Below are 19,857 nucleotides of genomic sequence, written 5' to 3' on the forward strand. Positions count from 1 at the left end.
TATCTCTGTAAATTCACGTGCTCTCCGGGCCGGGGTAAGTGAAGGGTCCACTTTATCGGTCCGATAGATAAGAACTATAAAAGAGAATCAAGAATGTTGAAGACAGCTTATTGGAACTATTTAAGATTCCTTCTCTACTATCTCAATCATCACTATTGCGTAGACCTGTAGCACATCTCTATTAGCAATGATATCATGATATAAACGCTGAGACTAAATACTGATTAACCAGAACATGCATATGACTAGAGAAAGCCTATCATTGAATAAGAGGTTTTCGGTATTACCTAGTAATCTAGGTCTGGTTGTCCTCATATAGTAGGCCAGCTGGCTACTGGGTAGGTGGCCACCGCTGCGAAGTATTGTAGAAGCTTCAAACATTTCAATGTAACTGAATCAGAATGACAAGTTTTCAGCCTTGAGTCTGTACTTGATGAACGGCTGGAACTAAGATTAATTATTAAGGTAGACGTTGCATCTGCTCCCTAAATCTATATGAATCAAGTATCATTTTGATCCCATGAACCGGACCCAGTCTTTCCTCTTGTTCTTCACAAAGTACAGCGTAGTTGTTCATAGACCGCGAACTCTTGCCCAGACTTCTTCTTTAAAAGAACAGCCTGGCTACAGATATAGTGTCTCCGTAATATCAAACAAGGTTGGTGTGGGGGACAAGTTCTCTTTTGCACTGACAAAAAGAGTCAACCAGTTCTGGCCTAATGTGGGGTTGTCCCCACAGTTTGGGGTGGGTTAACATGGGGGGATCTATATAGTTTAACTCAGACGTTGAAAGATAGCGTGTAGCTTATCTACATAGTCGATGCATCATCCCAGTGGAGTGAAGAGGACGCTAATTAGTAAAGTTAGGGTGGTTTATTCAGAGGATATGATCAACGAAGCCTTTTGATGCCGTCCTAAACAGGGTATATTGGTCTACTAAGCTGGTCGTGTAAGTGTCTGTTGTTCGGTTAAAAGGTGCTAATATTGATGGTGAATTTAACCTTGTCCTAAAATAGAGTCGAGATATGATTGTTGATAACCAGGGTTTATATATATATGCCTGGTATACGAGACGACTCATAGAAGAAGCAGGCTAGCTGATAAATTGTGCACAAGCCGGTATGTGCCAGAACCGATTTAACCCGTAATATGAATGAGATTAACGAATGCTGCAACTGTACTGTACCGAGATTATGAATCCAAACTGATTAATCGATAAGGGCTTAAGACATAATGACACATGCAACTAGGCTGCACGGTAGGAGGGCTAATATGTATATATGAAACATCGCGCATTTGAACGTCACTCCAAGCCCTAGTTGGTACACTCTTTTTTCTTCGCTGTTCATTGGTCCAAACATTCTGAATTCGATATGGCGCCAAAAAAAATGGGGGGCCCAGGAATTTTCCTTATCATGATTTGATACGAGCGGCGAAAGGGGCCTTTTAGAACTTCGAACAACCTGTACCACACCATGAAAGACCTACTCATGTGTCTCACATCGATCAACCTCCTAGCGTTCAGTAACTATGTAATATTAGTGGCTGGTCAATTTTGTTTTAGTAGAAACTTCGAAATCTATACCGGTGATTGGCACATCAGACTCGAGCTGCGTTAGTCAATGCCTTATATCTTAGAGCGGGGACAACTTCCGAACCATCAAGACTCTCGGGCCGGCAACCGGACCGTCTCAATTGGGGTAATGGTTGAAGATGAGTTAGCGGGGCATTTGATAAGCTACTGGACTTGTCGGAGTGTCGCCGAGATGGGGTCAATAATAAAAGGATTGCGCCACCCCTCAAAGGGCTCTTCATTGATTCTCCCTCGTCAACCTTTATACTTCTCCCGTGATTATAAACACTCACGATCAAGAACGCAGAAATGGGTGTAAACCGTCGTCCTCCACCAGCATATACTGCTCCTCCGGACTCTACAGTCCATGCTTCTTCCGAAGTCTACAGAGCCATCTCAAACACTGCCTCAGATGACTCCCGGAGAACCCTAGAGACATCTTTCACCATTCGTCCATGCTCTGGACAAGCATGGGTTGTACCGGCCGGGCATGTTTGTCGTCTAACTACCCCAAAGGGCCCTCAAGTGGGTGATCTGAACATATGGAATGCAAACAATCCCAGAGAGCGACTTTGGGCAGCGCGCACCCGTCAAATTCATGCCTCCCACGTATCTGTTGGAGATCGCCTTTGGTCCAATCTTCCATACCTCCGGCCGCTCGTTACCATCACGGGTGATTCACTTGGAGGCGGACAGCTGCATGAAGTGCTTGATGTAGAGGGTAAACGGACAAAGGGCTTTGGAACGACTCAATGGGGAGGACGAGTTCATGATCTTCTGGGTACCCGATGCGATCCCTATGTGAATCTCCTGATGGGTGGCGAGTCCTTCGACTTTCATTGTCATTCGAACCTGACCCGCTCTGTACTCCCATACGGATTGACAGAACTTGACGTGCACGACGTCCTGAATGTGTTTCAGGTGACTGGGTTGGATGAAGAAGGCAAGTACTTCATGGAAACTTCCCCGGCGAGGTCAGGAGAGTATTTCGAGTTCTTCGCTGAGGTCGATGTTTTGTGTGCACTCTCGGCGTGTCCTGGTGGTATGTATCGCTTGTCTTCTTAGTGGATCGAAGAGTCGTATCATGCTAACGGCCGTGCTTAGGTGATTTGTCCAACTGGGGTTGGGAGGAAAAAGGCGAAAACATGGGAGCCACTACCCGTCCGCTCGGGGTGGAAGTGTACAAATTGACTGACCCCAAGGTCCTGGAGAACTGGAAGGCGCCTGAGCCTCCTAAGTATAGAGGAATACATGGGTTGACGATGCCACCGCGTGAACACGATGGATCAGGCTACGTTGGGTTGTAGTTGTACCGGCGATTCGACGCGGTGTGGCACTCAACATGTGCTGGTATTGACCGCGCGTTGGCTTTGGTACAGGGAGATCTCTATCTATCAGCAGGCTTGACAGTGTCTTTATGTAATTGGTGAAACCTTCAGCGATAAGGGTGACTCAAGTACTAGTACTATGCACCTGACACAATGTTGGCCAGAATCCAACAGACCCCGATGCACATTGAGAGCGCTGTGTTCTGGCCCAGGTCCAGCACGTGGCTGTTGACATCTCATTTGCGTCACTTCATTATCTTGCAGTATAGATAGCCTTAGCAAATCTAATTGAATAACTCAATCATTGTACCTAGCTTTGGAGGCGGAAATTATCGCGAGGGTGTTTTGGCTATTGGTGGTGATAAATCCCGCAGGCGGGCTGTTCCTCGACAAGATTCACCCGTTGGCCAGAACATCAACCCATGTAGAACGAAGATCCCTGCCGTGTAATTACCTTATCGCCATCATACGAACGATTGTCAAAGTAGGCTTAGCTTGTGCCGAGTTACTGGAGATAAAGATATCGCCTCCATATGTATATAAGGCTGTCTTGGTCGATGGCGCTCTTGAATAGCAAAAGTTGCGATTTACTGCTAGCAGACACTTCCTGGTACTCATATGCCTTTGGAAAGACGTTAGGCTATTATTTGGGTAAAACCTTCGTCGAGAACATTTAGTGATCCCGTGCAAAAGGAATAGATGTACGTCAGTCACTGCCATACTCTCTCCTAGCAATTACCTACCCCCAAATCTCTTCGACAAGAATGTATGCTTGTTAACATAGCCCCACTGCCAGTCAGTCGAGATATCGATGAAAGCACTAATCTCTTTTTAATCTAGCAAATAGCCGCTCCCTGCACTGGGATGGACGAGAACCGAGATTTCGAAAAAGGCGCTATAGTACAGAAGAGTCTGGAGAATGATACGCAGCAACCACACGATGACATTTACAATGTCCGGCCTTGGAATACTCCTTTGGATAGACTCCAGAGTGCAGTAAGCACACTGGGTGAGGCAGATGAGGATCCCGGGCTACGCAGGCCGGGAGATTACAAACAACCTCAGGTATGAGACACACAGGCGGAATTGGCCATCGTACTAAGCATCTACAGGTGTTCGGAGGAAGGATGCTTCTCTGGCTCGCCTATCAATCGATTGGTGTTATATACGGTGACATTGGTACCAGTCCTCTTTATGTTTACTCGTCAACATTCAGTGAGCCACCGTCCCGGCAAGACCTCATCGGGGTCCTCTCCATAATTATCTGGAGCTTGTTCATGATGGTGACGGTCAAGTATGTCTTGGTTATTCTTCGAGCAGATAATGATGGCGAAGGAGGCACATTTAGCACATATTCCTTGCTGAGTCGTTATGTAAGACTCCCTACGATTGCATTCCCAGTTGTAGAAACTGACCCTCGCATCCCTAGATGAACATTACCCACCGTGACCCAAGAGAGGCTTCTCTTGTCCAAATGAAAAGGCACTTGACAGATGAACTTGAACTAACAAGCAGGCATGTGCGCCATCGACTTGAGTCAAGCAGCGTTGCAAAACGCCTCCTCAAAGTCATGGGAGTATTGGCAGTTACCATGGTCATTGCAGATGGCCTCCTTACACCAGCTCAATCGGTGCTAGGTGCCGTCCAAGGGATTGAAGTAGTATCGCCCAACATTTCGAAAGGCACCATTATAGGAGTTACCGATGCTATTCTGATAGTTCTGTTTCTAATTCAGCCGCTTGGCATTACCAAGCTTACATTTGCTTTTGCGCCCATTGTCATCATATGGCTCGGCTTCAACGCTGCTTTTGGCATATACAACCTTGCAAATTACGACGCCGGTGTCTTCATAGCATTCAACCCTGGGCATGCCTTCAGTTTCCTGGCCCGGCATGGCGAGGAGGGTTGGAGGATGCTTAGTGGAACGTTACTCGCTTTCACTGGTGTTGAGGCTCTCTTCGCAGACATTGGAGCCTTTAGCAGAAGAGCCATACAGATCAGCTGGCTAGGCTGCGCCTTTCCATGCTTACTCTTGGCTTATATCGGACAAGCAGCCTATATTAGTGTACATCCGGAAGCATATTCGAATCCATTTTTTAAAGCTGCACCACCGGGCACTATCTATCCTGCGTTAGTTATTGCAATCCTAGCTGCTGTCGTTGCCTCTCAGGCCATTATAACGGCAACCTTTCAGGTAAGACGATAACCGGCTTTCTCAACACCTGTCGCTAACCCTCCCATCAGCTCCTCACGCAAGTGATGAAACTGTCATACTTTCCGCAAATCAAAGTCATCCATACCTCTGACATCTTTCATGGCCAGCTTTACATTCCGATAGCGAATTGGCTTCTTATGGTTGGTACAATACTTATAGCTTCCATCTACAACAACGTATGTACGTCTTGATGTCTCATGGTCAAATACCAATGCTGACTAGGTGTAGACGACATCTCTGGGTAATGCATACGGTGTCTGCGTCATGTTTGTCACGTTTTTCGATACATGCATGGTCTCGTTAGCGGCTATGTTTGTGTGGCGTATTAGTCCATTTATCGTGCTATTGCCCTGGCTCATAATTGCCTGTCTGGACGGTGCTTATCTCTCTTCTGTTCTCATGAAAGTCCCCACTGGTGCCTGGTTCACCCTCGCACTTGCTACAGTGTTAGCCATCCTATTTCTCATATGGAGATTTGGAAAAGAACAGCAATGGTTTGCCGAGGCTGAAGATCGCTTTCCCACCTCACACTTTGTCTCCAAAGATCCAGATGGACAAATACGCCTCACGGATAGATATGGAGGTAACCCCCTGAGTATAGCAAAAGGCCTCGGGATCTTTTTTGACAAAGCAGGGGAGACCACCCCAATCGTGTTCAGTCAGTTTATTCTGAAGCTTACTACCATGCCTGCTGTGATAATCTTCTTTCATCTACGCCCGATCGAGACACCGTCAGTGCTAGCTGAAGATCGCTATACTGTTTCCAGACTTGCAATTCCTAATTGCTACCGTCTTGTTGTTCGCTATGGCTACAATGACGAGATCATCACACCTGATTTGGCAAGCACCATCACTCAGCAGGTCCGCAGGTACTTGACTGCGAGAGCTTGTGATCAAGCCGATCCATCCACGTGCACACCTGACACAATCACAAACAAGAGTCATGCTAGCTCTGTACAGCGGTCTACAACATCTGCAACAGGGGAGTCTTCCACAGTGGACGGAGGGCGATATGATACCTCCTTGGCAAATCTCGAAGACGCGTACAGCCATGGGGTCATTTATATCACCGGTAAGGAGCAGATGAGGATCAAGAAGAGTAAGAATTACTTTCGGAGAATAGTCTTATGGATCTTTTTGTGGATCCGTGAAAATACAAGGGCGAAAATTGCATCTCTTGGACTAGAAACGGATAAGGTTATTGAAGTTGGCTTTCTCAAAGATATATAGTTGGTGTCGAGATCAGTGGAGCTAGGTGATATGTTGGTGACAGAAGTTGATACTAGTAGGAATGCAACATATGCATCTTCATTTCAAAGTGGTATAGTAAACTCTGCAACAATCCCAACTAGTCGCATAAGGCTTGCAGCAGTGCACAGCCTCGTTGCCTTACAGAGAGCGCCGATGACGTAGCTCAAGGACTCCTATTGTTGAGGCCAGAATACTACTACTCGGGGTTGAACAGGGCGGTACCTGAGGCGGTGAGGCGCACCCAGGAAGTGGACGGAATATCCACCACGTGACCTGCCCCGCCCAAGGCCTCTCCTCTCATCATCACCGTCATAGTCCGCCGTCACGGTGTTACCCCACCATCCGTCATGCATGTCACTGAGGAGTTGTACAAAGACATTGCCACAGGCGATCCAAAGCCACAAGAGATATGGAATACTATAGATAGACCTGCAAGTATAATGATGTAGAGCTCTGACGACACTGTGAAGTTAAAAAGAGACTTGAAACAATAAATACTACGGAAATGACGGAGTAGGAAACTTTGTCACGAGGGGAATGGCCCAAATGGCGCGATTCCAGGGAACTGAGAAGCCTGCGGACTGAGGCAACAGGTTGCCCTTCCGCGCTATCGGGCGGAAGTCACATTTCTCCCCTTATCAGTGGTGATATTGACTCAAACCCCCGCAAGGTGGTATAAAGTCTCCCGGTGTCCCACCCTGTCAACGATTTGTTTCTCCTACTACCCTCCAACTGACAACCCCCCTTAAACACACTACCTTACCTGTCCACTTCAGACTCTCATTCATTGAAATCTTCACGCTATCTTCCAATCCACACACGTAAAAATGCCTCTCTACAACGTTCGTTATACCTATCTTACCGCCTTGTGGTTTCCCGATGCTCATTTGTATATCTCTTTAGGTCACACTCAAGAAGGACTCTCCCTTAGCTGAGTTGGAGAAGTGAGTTGCCCTACAGTTGAACTTCAAAAATGAATAGCCGCTGACATCGCACCTTCGCTACAAGAGCCAAGGAGAAGGTCAAAGAACAAGGCGGAACCATCAAACATGAGTACACTCTTATCAAGGGTTTCACGTAAGGCAGCCTTCTACTATAACGCCGCCCCACAACACGAGCGATCAGCCTAACTGACGGCCACTAGTGTCGAGTACCCCGCGGACCATGTCAGCACTCTTGAGTCTAGTGACCATATCCACGTTGAACAAGATGGCGAAATGAGAATTCAGTAATGGAAATACGCGTCGATTCCGGGGCAGATTGCGATACCGTCGCTGCTGGCGACCAGCAGCTGAACTAGCTACGTAGCTAAACATCGACACTGACCTGGGGATGTTGCGGTTCAATGGTGGCTGTACGAATTACGAATATTCTAGTCTAGCGTGTCAAGAGAATGTGTCTCATGAGTACCGGGACTGCTGTGCGGAAAACTGGACTCACCCGAGGCTACTCTTGTTCAATTATGACTGAAATCATCAAACTTTCAGTTCAACTTTTGTAACGGCTGTTCTTTGTTCCTAACACAGTGCCATCTTCCTATCTACTGACCAGGCATCAAAGATATGCTCAAGAGATAATGACCTCACCATACATGAAATCAACCAACCAAGGCAAGCCAAGGATATGTACATACATACGATAAGCTGTAAGATCAATGAGCCGCGATAAGCGTGTGCATGTAGGGACTGGCTCATACGTGTTCTGACGCAGCCTCACTGATCTGATGTAAGGGTCTGTAGTTTGCATATAGACGCTTGCTGTTTTCTCTGCAGCTTTTTGGATCACCACTCTCTGTATCCCCTTTAGCCTACCGTATATACCTCTGAAGATTCTTCGAGTAGTGGAGGGATAGGTATAGGACATATTTATTTTCCCTTTCTACAGAGGACATACTACTACTACTACAAGTAGTAGTAGTAGTTAAAAGTAGTTCCTCTCACACATTTGACTAAGCATCCCCCACTGCACTCCACTCGCTTCACCTGATTTGTATTAGCGTCATTCCACGTGAGGATTACCCTTTTGAGTGGTATGATGACGAAAGTCATTTGATACATGACATGGATTAATGCTGAGCTAGTCACAGGATGGCTATTGCTAAAGATGGCCTTAACCAATGCTCTCGCACGGACAGCGAGCTGCAGCGTCCGACTCCGGTTTCGTCTAATCCATAATTTTCAGAAAGCACGTCAGTTCTCTGTGTCACCGCCTCCCCAGGTTGCGCCATCAACTCAGCACCCGTTCGCCTACGGGGCAAACGATGAAGTCTCACGTCTTGCGGCCAGCCGTCGTCGGCCATTGACTCTTGCGGATCTACTGAAGTACGTTTGGTGTGGGGATTATAGTATGTTTTAACTTGTGTGCACAGGATTTGCTGATCGTGGTCTCTCTAGACACGGCCGTCCGCCGTTATCGAAAGATGCTCTCCTCGCATCGGCCAATTTTACTCTTTCACTTCTCCCTGCCCGGCTTGCATCTCGAATCGAAGCTCTACGGAACCTCCCTTTTATCATTGTTTCGAATCCACATGTCTCGAAGATATATAATAATTACCTTCACTCCTTGTCCACACTTCTCCCTTACCAGCAACGGCAAATCACAACACTCGAGGAAGAGAAGCACTTTGCAGAAGTCTTGGCGGATCTAGTCCACACCCATACAAATACAATTCCCATTCTTGCGCGTGGATTTCTAGAATGTCGCCGATATATCGATCCGACGGAGGTGACTCGGTTCCTAGATACCCACCTGCGGGCGCGTATCGGCACTCGGCTGATAGCTGAGCAACACTTGGCGCTCCATTTTGCTTCACAACCGATTAGTGATGATGGCAAACCACCAAACAGCACATCTCCATCGAATTATATCGGTGTCATTGACACTGCCCTGCAACCGGCACGCATTGTCAAGCTCTGTGAGGACTTCGTTGGAGAGATTTGCGAACTGAAATATGGGGTCCGCCCACGACTTACGATCGGCGGACAACCGGATGCCACCTTTGCGCATGTTCCTGTACATGTCGAATACATACTCACAGAACTGCTGAAGAACGCATTCAGAGCCGTGGTTGAAGCTGGGAACGAACGCGAACCTGTTGAGGTGACCATCGCTGCTGCGCCTGACGTTCCAAGAAACCATGTGCGTGGGCCGTACTCCGTGTCGGTGGGAACTTATCCCAATCATCCCAATTCGGATGTTGGGTTCGAGATGGACACCGTTGTGGGAACCGCAGATGCGAACGAATCAATTAAATTCTCGTCTCCCTCCACGCAAAGCATTACAATCAGAATCCGCGATCGGGGTGGTGGAATCCCTCCCGAGATTCTACCCAATATTTGGTCCTACAGTTTCACCACTTTCTCCGATCTTGACTTGCAGGGATCGGAGAATGGGAATATGGATGCCCTCAATGCCATGTCCTCAAGCAGTGGTCATTTGAGTAGCATCGCAGGACTCGGATACGGATTGCCACTGAGTAGGGCATATGCTGAATACTTTGGTGGTAGTATCGCCGTACAGAGCCTATGGGGTTGGGGGACTGACGTGTATCTGACTTTGCAAGGAGTTGGTAAGGTCGGTTGATGGACAAGAGGATAGCGTAGCGTCTTTGGCCTTCCCAATGCCCATTGACAGCTCTAGATATGTACCCATAACTAGCATACACAGTATATCACGCTGCAGATACTGCTTATTCAGCTTGGAACCTTCTATATAGTTGACACATAACAATTGCACCCTCCAACTGTCAGTACCCTTATCATGTCTAAAGCCTGGGGCCTGACGGCCCTTGGCGCCAGAACAAATTGACAAACTCCGAGATATCCATCCCGTCGTCTTCAACAGCAGCCAGAATTCTAGCGATATGTGCATCCGAGAACATCAAACGCATGTTTCTCACAAATTTATCCTGTACAGCAGCAGAAGTTCCGGGATTCCTGACATGGCCAATTGGATACTCCACCAGCACCTCCGGTAGAACAGTACCATCATATAAACACACCTTCAAACCCGACCCAATACTCTTCTTCTCCAGATCCAGATAATCAGCTGTCAACCCATCATCCGGCACAACAACCACCCTCTCCCGCAAGCTCTCCAACTCCTCACTCTTCGCCCAGCAACTCTCATCCAGATAATCCCCCACCTCAGGCACGCCCCCCTTCAGCAGCGCCAAACCAACAACAAACTGCATACAATGGTCCCTATCGGCCGCATTCCCCAACGGTCCCCGTTTGTTAATAATAAGATCCGCCGCCCTAGTCGTCCTGATCTCAATCCTTTCCACGTCACCCACACTATGCCCCATCTCCAGAAGCCGTCCCCGCTGAACCAGAGCCGCCTCAACAGCCGCAATCCCATGCCCCTCAACCGGCATAACCTTATACAAAACATTCCTAACCGTCCAATCCCCAAACTCCCTGGTGAACGCGAACTCCCTGCCCCCAAAATCCCGCTGATAAAATCCCCACGGCACCGCAGTCAAGACAGAAGGAACACCAACTTGCCCAGCTCTAACCAGCAATGCCAAATGCACCGCCCGCATGCACGCATCCCCTGCGGCCCATCCTTTCCGCGGGACTGTATTCTCCGCGCTGCGGTAGATCCGGCTCGGATGGCCGTCCATCCAGACGTGGGAAATGGTAGCCATGGCTTGGGACTCGGTTAGGCCCAGGAGCCAGGAGACGACGGCTGCAGATGCAAGCTTGACGAGGATGACATGGTCCGTGCCGTGGGTGTTGAAGGCGTTGCTTTGCGCGTAGATGCCTTGGATTTCGTAGGCTTTTATGAGGGCCGTGAGGAGGGTGTGCATTGTCAAAGGGGGGCCTTGGTGGGTTGTTTCGTCGGTTCGACAGAGCCAGTCTGTCACAGACAGGATGGAGGCTAGATTATCTGACAGAATCCGTCATCATCATCGCCGAACAGAAACCAATCCACAACCCCTCCAACAAAAGAAAAGTAAAAAGGAAGAAAAAAAAAAGATTACCAGAAGGATGTCCCCACTCCGTACCCCCAAGCGCATCATTATGATCCAAGTACCTTATCAGAACACCAAAGTCGAACGCCCCCTTCACCGGATCCAATTGGTATCTCGTACCCGGCACCCTGAACCCGTCGGGAACGATTGTGCCTGAGACCTGCGGACCGAGGAATTTCTGCGCTTCGGTGCTTTTCGAGGCTGTCTCGATTGCGCAGCCTAGTGCATCGAGCAGGGCGGTGCGGGCTGAGGTGTAGGCTGTTGGATTGGTGATAGTGTGGTTGTAGAGGTAGGTTGTTAGGGATTGGATTGGGGGGTCGTATGGGTGTGTCATCTTTGGGTGATGCTGGGGATGTGTGTGTGTGTGTGTGTGTGTTGGGAGAGAGAGAGAGAGTTGTAGTTGGTGAGGGTATAGGGGGGTATGAGGGGACGGGGTATTTTCGTTGTAGGGTTTGGGTTGAGTTGGTTGTGTGACTTTGATACAAAAAGAAATGTACACAAGGTTTCTACTGGATGAAGGACATGTAGAAAAGGTTAACGAGGATAGAAAGCGGAGCAGAAGAGAATGTAACAAGTATCTTGAATATAGATTAAATTTCGGGAATATCCTAATCGAACAATTGAAGGAGTGCAAATCTGTCCCATATCGACTGTGCCATCACTGTATCACTCAGAGACCACCAGCACCACTCAAGCTCAAGAGACTCGAAATAGGAGTTGCCCCCGGGAAGAAACTGGTGGGCATGGGAGGAATCGTAAAGGAAGTGGTGGACGGAGGATTCGTCGTAAAATCACCGGGCATACGCGTAGCGGAATAAGACCTGGGGGTTATTCATGTCAGTAGAACTGTCAAGGCGTCAGGGGAACTAGCTTGGACGTACGGCGTTGCAGTCACAGTAACAGCCGTAGTATAGGTGGTGAGATCATCGGTGTCTTTCGCCTCTTGTAGACAGGCACCCGTGCCGTATGCATTGGCGCAGGACCAGTTGACCTCGTCTCCGTCCTCCGTCCACAAATTGACGTTGTCGAGGGTGATGTCGTAGCAGGGGACGTCCTCGTCACACTCGATTCGGATCGCCGGTCGGCTGTTCGCGACATTTTCACCGTACCAGTTCTAAGCCAACGGTTGTCAGGATTTTCTGCTTGGGTGTTCATGATTGATTTTCACTTACGCGGAAGGTCAGATTCTGAATTTGGACGCCTGTAGAACCCACGTCCTTTCCCCAGGCTTCATTCACAGCGAGAGGATAAGGGCCTCCGTGCACGATGACATTCTCCCAGACGATATTCTTGACTATTCCATCACCGTTGTGGGTCTTCAAATAACACGCGTCTGCCTGGTTCATGTAAAGGTTTCGGTAGTGGATGTTGGTAATGTTGGTGCCAGTACCCAGAGAGCCAATGGCGGTTCCTCCGCTCAGATTGCAGTAGATGTTTTCGATGAGAAAGTCCGAGGCCGGCGACTTAACAGTCACACACTCATCGCCATTGGTAACCTCGATATCATGGACCCATACGTTCTGGCCCCATATATCGAATGCGTCCGTCATACCCAGGTCAGCGATTCCTCGAACAAGAAGATTGTAGATCTCCCCATTGGAAACGGTATCGAAGACGAAGTAATACGCGGGGGAGTCAATCGCAGCAAAGCCATGGATCGAGAAGTCACTGACATCCTGGAATCGGAAGAGTCGTTCACCGTAATTCCCATCTTGAAGGTATTCATACCCGTATCCTTGGACTGCGCCTTGGGAATTACCACTGAAAAATTCGCAGTCATGGCAATCGCGCACCAGGATCAATTGGTAAGCGCCTTCATGACCGCGCGCCAAAACACCGTCCAGCTGGAAGGCAGTGGATTCACCGTGCTTGAGTTCCAGATCCGTCGCAAGTGCATAGTTACCCGGGGGTACGTAAATGAGACCCCCAGAGGAGCAGTTATCCCAGCCTCCAGAATGGCTGGGCCGACGTCGGTTTTGCCATCTGCAACGGCGCCATAGTCGGTGATATCACAGGTTTTATTCTTTGCTTTGGTCTGAAAGTCCACGAGAGGCCCGACAGACCCAGACAGCTGGGCTGACACAAGAGTAGGTGCCCAGAGGGCCAAAGTGTAGAATAGTTTCATTTCCACTATAGGGAAAGTATTCAACTGTCCGATAATGGAGGAGATGAGGCGCCAGGACGACATCCGTCATTTATATCTCCAACACTCCATGGGCCATGGCCCCATGTCTGTTACCCCCAAGCGGCACTATCGCGAGAGTAGTCATGTTATGCTGCTGGGTCTATTGTACACATCGGTAGACAATCTTAGAGCAGGACAGACAGGTTCAAATATATTAGATAGATCCTAATCAGGAAAGATATTGGCAATCCATTCCTTCGAACGGGAATTTTGCCGAGTGTGGTGGGCTGAGCTTGATCGCAGTTCGCAAGTTCTTCATCATTCTGAAACAGCGGGAGCGGAGTTGGTTCTTCGCTTGCAGAGTGGACGGCACTTTGAGTAGATCAATGCCTTTTACTGATTAGACGCGTAGTAAGCTTGTGGGGGTTCGGGATAAATCAATTAAACGCCAAATAGGGGCTTCAACTTGGCCTCTTCTTAACCTTTAGCGCCTTAGTATTGTACGGAGTACGTACTCCAAACGGTGGAGACTACATGAGTAGAGAGACTTTCTACCGAAAGCTTAGCATTTTACATGACGGAGTAACCCACGCACTTCTTTAGTAGCGCTCTACTCCACCGTAGTACTGGATACAATACTAGAGCAGCTCACTGGTGCAAATAAAAACCCTTCTTTTACACAAGTAGTATTCGGGCTGAATACGTTCCCGTCAGTTAGACAGAACGAGCACCTTATGCTTCGGGTCAACTGTCGGCTGTCTTCCGCATCGATGGCCAACTTGGGTGTCAATAAGCTCCACAAACGGCTGCTAGGACCTATTGTTTGAAGGAACACGTTTCAAGGCTTCCTAGTAGTTTCATCACTAAGCTGTAGACTTAGGATAGTGATCCTCCTGAAGTGCCTGAATAGAACATAGGGGATCGTATTGGTGGTCCCTTGGAACTAAACAGGTATCGTCAGAGAATTCTACTCTGGCCTGACCAAGCATCCCAATACCACCAAAAGGTGCCATTGGGGTTGAACTGCTCTGTATGGCCTTTGAAGCGTCAATGCCTTTTATTATTATTCATGATTATTATTATTTTGTGAGTGTGAATGTGTGAGATTAAAGCTTTCTATGAAATTGTGTGTTGTAAAATCTCCCAATCGGGTGAATGTCAAATTAATCTAATACAGAACTCATTATTCATATCAGATCAGGTACTCAACTGATATCCGAGGGAATAACTAGTGGTATCCAAGGTATCAAAATCCGCCGGCTCCTCGTACTCTCTGTACAGCGCCAACAGCCCCTTTGGCCCAGCTGAAACGCCCTGGATTGACACCAATTGACCCATCTGGGACCTTACCAGTAAAGGCGTCATGCCAGCATCCATCTTCTCGACTTACTGCACCGTAAAGAGCTGTGTTTTGGTTTTGGTTGATCGTCTCAAGCCATGAACGACAGATGATTGGGGAGTCAATTAGGACGTTGACTTCCTGGCTGTGGTAGAACGATTGAGTATCGAGGTTCCCATTTCCTACTTTCCGTTAGCCGAAGATCGAAGAGTAAAAATGACAAGAACCCCCCACCTTGGATAGCCACTTTCCCGTCGATGATCATGAGTTTGATGTGACAGCTGCGACGCTTGAACTTATTATGGATAGGCTTTGTCTGGTCCTTGCCCACATAATTATATATACGTAGTCGTGAGCGTTCATCCTGTTTCTCAAGGGAGCTATACAATCGATTAGAGATCATCTCATTCGTTCCGTTTTGGAAGGGGAGTAGTTGTCCAGCGTCGTTGTAGCCCAGACATAGGTAGCATGTGACAATGACCCCGCGACGGACAGCTTCCAGTAATGGTTCAAGGAGAGGCTCTGCATTCATATTCGGGGTCTGGATGAAAATCGAGTGTTCTGCATTTTGAATTGCAGAGAGAAAAGCGGCATTTTGAGGGGTATATATGCTGGTGTGGTTCGGGGCTAGAGATCGTAAGTATAGAAACTCATTAGGTATCTTTAGAGTGGTGCATACCTCCCCAGGGCTCCCTGTTTACTAAGGCCATTGGACATGCTTCATGGGGTGGAGATATAGTATACAGTGTCATTGGGGTATTTTGATCAACATCTGGAGCGTCACCGGTTGTATTCGGTTGCGTGGTTGTATCTGTGGCAACTGTTAAACTACATTTTTCATGAATAGAGAAGAATGTAAAGGATACATACTCAGATGGCGAGTGACTGGAGCAGTTCTAGACTCGCCAGGCCTAGGCTGGAGGGTGCCGTTGACGCGCCGTGCTTCGTTCCTAATGTCAAGGTCATAGTGCTGGTCTAATGTGGTGTGCTCGGGCAAAGACAAGCCCTGGGCTTCCTCTTGGCGGCTTACGTCCATGAGCGAAAGACTGGGAATCGGAGCACCCTCAGCGGGAGACGACAACATTGGAAAGGGCGTATCGAAGTGCTTTCCCCATGAGATCAGTGCGGTGTCATAGAAAGCGTCCACAATTGGTCCTTCAAGCCTAACCATCATCTCTAGGTTGTCATTATCCTGGACATTACTGCTTTGCAGCAGGGCGATCCTCCGATCAACAACCATGAACTTAGCATGAAACGTTCCGAATATAGGACGGTGGTAATTGACAACCTGCAGATCGATGTTGGGAATTTCCTCAGCGGGAGGGAGCTGAACTTTCTCACTTGTGTATTTCTTTTCTGGTACTTCTAAACGATTCTCATAGGCTTGTCGAGGATCACCGCGGTCATAGATCATCTTCACCACTACCTTTGTGCCACGTTCACCGGCTCGTTTTGACAACTTGCGGAAGGCATTGGTCACCAAGGTCGAAGCGTCGGAATGGATCCAGAAGTTTGTCCCGAGAAAGACTTCGGTTTCAGCCCGGGCAATACAATTGGCCATGTGCCGGCACAAATCCGGCAACGGAGCCACAATGGTTAAAGGTGCGATCCCATGACTACCCATTAATGGCGGAGAGACCACTCCCGCCATTGGGTTTTTTTCTAAGGTGCACAGTGCATCGTGGTATATCTATATCACGGTTAGGTGCTGTATGCTCCACGTATAACCACAACACTCGAACTGACCTTGAGGAATAGATTGCTTGGTTTCGTCGGACCCCAATTGCCACATTCAAGAGCTTTTTGTAGACAGTCATGGCCATCGCCGCCGTCCTCCAATTTGGACGCACCCTCTTTGACATGATCGTTACTATAAAGGTTGTGAAACACCTTGGTTGGGGCTTGATTTGGGTCTCGTGCAAGTTCGGAGCTCACAGTTCTGCTGCTGTGACAAAGCTGATAAACTCTCTCTGGAAGCATGTCGGCACGGGTGCGATTAAGACTCTTCGGTTGGCGGGTGAACCAGATTATTATCGAAGTCAAGCAAATAGAAAACAGCGTACTGGACAGCTTGGCCAACGACCCAACCATGGATTGGCCAAGAAGACCAAATGATATATGCTCTCCGGCCATGCTTTTCGGCAATGACGTAGACTTAGCCCCATAAGGCTGAGGTGAGGGTTTGATGCTTGTGGTATGGGTTCCTATGAAGAGGGAGTGGAGACAGAAAGCTGAATGATAAGCATGTTCAATGGATACAAATTAATATATTTCCGATGCACGCTGACCTATGACGCCAGCGTTGTCGAGTGAAAAGCAGGCGTATGTGGTTGCCTGAGGGCCCGACGTCATCGGTGCCTGGGGGACCGCGAGAACTTGATTTGGCCATTAGGGCAACGTTAACCTCCAAGCCAATGACTTTATGCAGTCTAGAAATTCCTTGGTTACTTGTTAGACGCTTGACACAGACAGGACCTATATTATTTTGCCAAGAAAGCAACTCTGCAGGTACACATGGAGATCTCAAAATTAGGCGTATACTATCCCAAGTTCCGCCCCCTACCAAATTTGTCCTCGTCTGGGGAAACTCTGCCTGAACCTCCGATGGCGCGACCAAGGTTAACGCAGCCAATGTACCAACCCCGCATCGGAAATGCTGCGATGCTGCAATGCCACTTGCTGGCTTGAAGCTTGTCCCGGGTATTCTTAACCATCGGCGTAAAGTCCGATGGCGGTCGGAATTATACCTACTGCTGCTGGAAGTAGGTTTCCTCGCCTCTTATAAGCAGCCTGTCTTCAACTGCAACGAGCATCTGAAGTATCGTGCACCTCCACCTTCTCATTTCCTTGTATCCTACTTGCATATAGTCTACCCTTGTTGTGGTGTCAATACAATTATGTATGTATATCCGGTCAACGGCACTCTGCCTTGACATTAGTTAACTTTATTATTGTATTGACAACTAACCTCCAATCGCCAGGGTCTATACTGCGTCGTTTGCCTTTTTCGAGGCTCTATGGGAGGTACGAACTTGACGCCCCACAAACCTCACTATCTCATACTAACTACATTTCTTAAGGCTGGGGTCACTCATGTTTTCGCCAATCTAGGGTCTGATCATCCGTCCATCTTGGAGGCTATGGTGAAGGGCCAGAAAGAGAAGCCCGATGAATTCCCCAAAATCATTACGTGTCCCAACGAGGTGAGTTGATAAGCTTACAAATAGCACTGAGTTGCCCCTCAGTTACTCTGGGTTTCTAGGAATCCTCATCTCAGGCTAACCCCACATTTACCCCACTCGGCAGATGGTAGCCCTGTCCATGGCCGATGGCTACGCTCGACTGACTGGCAAACCGCAATGTGTCATTGTTCATGTCGATGTTGGCACACAAGGACTAGCAGCAGCCGTACATAATGCCTCCTGTGGGCGCGCCCCGGTCTTGATCTTTGCCGGCCTCTCCCCCTTCACCATCGAAGGGGAGATGCGTGGCTCTCGCACAGAGTACATTCACTGGATTCAAGATGTTCCGGATCAGAAGCAGATTGTTTCTCAATACTGTCGCTACTCTGGGGAGATCCGTTCCGGGAAGAATGTAAAGCAAATCGTCAATCGCGCCCTCCAATTTGCGATGAGCGATCCCAAGGGTCCAGTATACTTGGCTGGTGCTCGCGAGGTAATGGAGGAGGAGATCGAGCCATATAAAGTCAATCAAAATGTCTGGGGTGCTGTCGCACCGTCTGCATTGCCGGCTGAGGGAGTTGAGTTGATCGCATCGGAACTCGCTGCTGCCAAGGAACCTCTGGTGATTGTGGGTTATTCCGGTCGTGAGACCAGGGGAGTAGAGGAGCTGGTTAAACTCGCAGACACCTTCAAAGGAATCCGAGTATTGGACACTGGTGGATGTGACATGTGTTTCCCTGGTGACCACCCAGCGTGGTTGGGGATGCGATACGGCATCCACGAGGCCATCAAAACGGCGGATGTCATCCTTGTTGCCGACTGCGACGTCCCATGGGTTCCGACCCAGTGCAAGCCGTCTGATTCAGCTAAGGTCATCCATGTGGATGTTGATCCACTCAAGCAGCAAATGCCGGTCTTTTATCTCCCTTCCATGGCTACGTATCGTGCAGAATCGGCAACGGCATTTAGACAGATCAACGAGTACGTTGCCACTAACAGCTCGCTAAAACAGGCGCTGAACTCTGAAGAACAAACATCTCTTGGTAAGCGCCGCGAGGAGGGATATAAGAAGATCCGACAAGGAATCACAGACCTTGCTGTTGTACCATCGGGAGGTGGTAACACGGATCTTAACGTGTCTTACATGATGAGTCAGGTCCGGGAGACTTGCCCATCAGACACTATCTGGGCTATCGAGTCCGTAACCCTCACTCCATTTGTAGCTGACCAAATCGCTGCCACTTTGCCCAAGTCATGGATCAACTGTGGCGGCGGTGGACTTGGTTGGTCCGGCGGGGGTGCTCTCGGTATCAAGTTGGCCACCGATAATGAAAACGGCGGTAGGAACAAGGGCAAATTTGTCTGTCAAATTGTGGGCGACGGCACATACCTCTTTTCCGTGCCGGGTTCCGTCTACTGGATCTCAAGACGGTATAACATCCCTATTCTTACTATCGTCCTGAACAACAAGGGCTGGAACGCTCCCAGGCGGAGTATGCTTCTCGTTCATCCCGAAGGCGACGGCTCGCGCGCGACTAACGAGGACCTCAACATCTCATTTGCTCCTACCCCTGATTACCCAGGCATTGCGAAGGCTGCTGCGGGAGGAGAGCTGTGGGCTGGCACTGCCGCTACTGTTGCAGATCTTGCCAGGATGCTGCCCGAGGCTATTAAAACTGTACAGAATGGAACCACCGCTGTCTTAGAGGTTCAGTTAGACGGCACAGTTGGCAAACATGTTAACAAGAACTGATACTTCCCGCTGGGATGAAACAGGGGAAAGCGGGATCTGCCATTGCCCGTTTCCTTTCCTCCCTATGCTATGTTAACTACGGAGTTAGAACAGAAACTCTATATCTGATTCTGGAC

The 19,857-nt window shown here is 48.7% G+C and overlaps 8 protein-coding genes across 8 annotated transcripts; 5 read left to right on the forward strand and 3 right to left on the reverse strand.

Annotated features, from left to right (window-relative positions):
- Positions 1-1,882: 1,882 nt before the first annotated feature.
- On the forward strand, positions 1,883-2,880 carry ABOM_006102 (urea carboxylase-associated family protein; the record flags this gene model as incomplete). The annotated part of the gene is made up of 2 exons (XM_022533231.1): positions 1,883-2,615; positions 2,678-2,880. 2 exons carry the CDS (start codon positions 1,883-1,885, stop codon positions 2,878-2,880), a joined length of 936 nt encoding a protein of 311 aa, XP_022388594.1.
- Positions 2,881-3,765: 885 nt separating this feature from the next.
- ABOM_006103 (potassium transporter) lies at positions 3,766-6,346 on the forward strand (the record flags this gene model as incomplete). Its single annotated transcript, XM_022533232.1, has 5 exons — positions 3,766-3,966; positions 4,014-4,274; positions 4,331-5,095; positions 5,146-5,292; positions 5,345-6,346. The coding sequence occupies 5 exons, from the start codon at positions 3,766-3,768 to the stop codon at positions 6,344-6,346; spliced, it is 2,376 nt and encodes a 791-aa protein (XP_022388595.1).
- Positions 6,347-7,194: 848 nt separating this feature from the next.
- On the forward strand, positions 7,195-7,599 carry ABOM_006104 (uncharacterized protein; the record flags this gene model as incomplete). The annotated part of the gene is made up of 4 exons (XM_022533233.1): positions 7,195-7,209; positions 7,271-7,311; positions 7,376-7,444; positions 7,512-7,599. The coding sequence occupies 4 exons, from the start codon at positions 7,195-7,197 to the stop codon at positions 7,597-7,599; spliced, it is 213 nt and encodes a 70-aa protein (XP_022388612.1).
- An 871-nt stretch (positions 7,600-8,470) lies between these two features.
- Positions 8,471-9,949, forward strand: ABOM_006105 (alpha-ketoacid dehydrogenase kinase family protein; the record flags this gene model as incomplete). Its single annotated transcript, XM_022533234.1, has 2 exons — positions 8,471-8,688; positions 8,761-9,949. 2 exons carry the CDS (start codon positions 8,471-8,473, stop codon positions 9,947-9,949), a joined length of 1,407 nt encoding a protein of 468 aa, XP_022388591.1.
- Positions 9,950-10,130: 181 nt separating this feature from the next.
- Positions 10,131-11,676, reverse strand: ABOM_006106 (putative 2-methylcitrate dehydratase (PrpD); the record flags this gene model as incomplete). The annotated part of the gene is made up of 2 exons (XM_022533235.1): positions 10,131-11,257; positions 11,376-11,676. The coding sequence occupies 2 exons, from the start codon at positions 11,674-11,676 to the stop codon at positions 10,131-10,133; spliced, it is 1,428 nt and encodes a 475-aa protein (XP_022388592.1).
- Positions 11,677-12,012: 336 nt separating this feature from the next.
- Positions 12,013-13,467, reverse strand: ABOM_006107 (putative rhamnogalacturonase A precursor; the record flags this gene model as incomplete). Its single annotated transcript, XM_022533236.1, has 4 exons — positions 12,013-12,163; positions 12,224-12,456; positions 12,515-13,325; positions 13,406-13,467. 4 exons carry the CDS (start codon positions 13,465-13,467, stop codon positions 12,013-12,015), a joined length of 1,257 nt encoding a protein of 418 aa, XP_022388593.1.
- A 1,246-nt stretch (positions 13,468-14,713) lies between these two features.
- Positions 14,714-16,939, reverse strand: ABOM_006108 (IQ calmodulin-binding motif protein; the record flags this gene model as incomplete). Its single annotated transcript, XM_022533237.1, has 5 exons — positions 14,714-14,988; positions 15,041-15,433; positions 15,486-15,617; positions 15,677-16,496; positions 16,553-16,939. The coding sequence occupies 5 exons, from the start codon at positions 16,937-16,939 to the stop codon at positions 14,714-14,716; spliced, it is 2,007 nt and encodes a 668-aa protein (XP_022388589.1).
- Positions 16,940-17,823: 884 nt separating this feature from the next.
- On the forward strand, positions 17,824-19,741 carry ABOM_006109 (putative thiamine pyrophosphate enzyme; the record flags this gene model as incomplete). Its single annotated transcript, XM_022533238.1, has 3 exons — positions 17,824-17,830; positions 17,918-18,009; positions 18,113-19,741. The coding sequence occupies 3 exons, from the start codon at positions 17,824-17,826 to the stop codon at positions 19,739-19,741; spliced, it is 1,728 nt and encodes a 575-aa protein (XP_022388590.1).
- Between the last annotated feature and the right edge of the window lie 116 nt (positions 19,742-19,857).

The sequence above is a fragment of the Aspergillus bombycis genome (assembly GCF_001792695.1).
Source record: "Aspergillus bombycis strain NRRL26010 chromosome Unknown contig00049, whole genome shotgun sequence".
NCBI classification, from domain to species: domain Eukaryota; kingdom Fungi; phylum Ascomycota; class Eurotiomycetes; order Eurotiales; family Aspergillaceae; genus Aspergillus; species Aspergillus bombycis.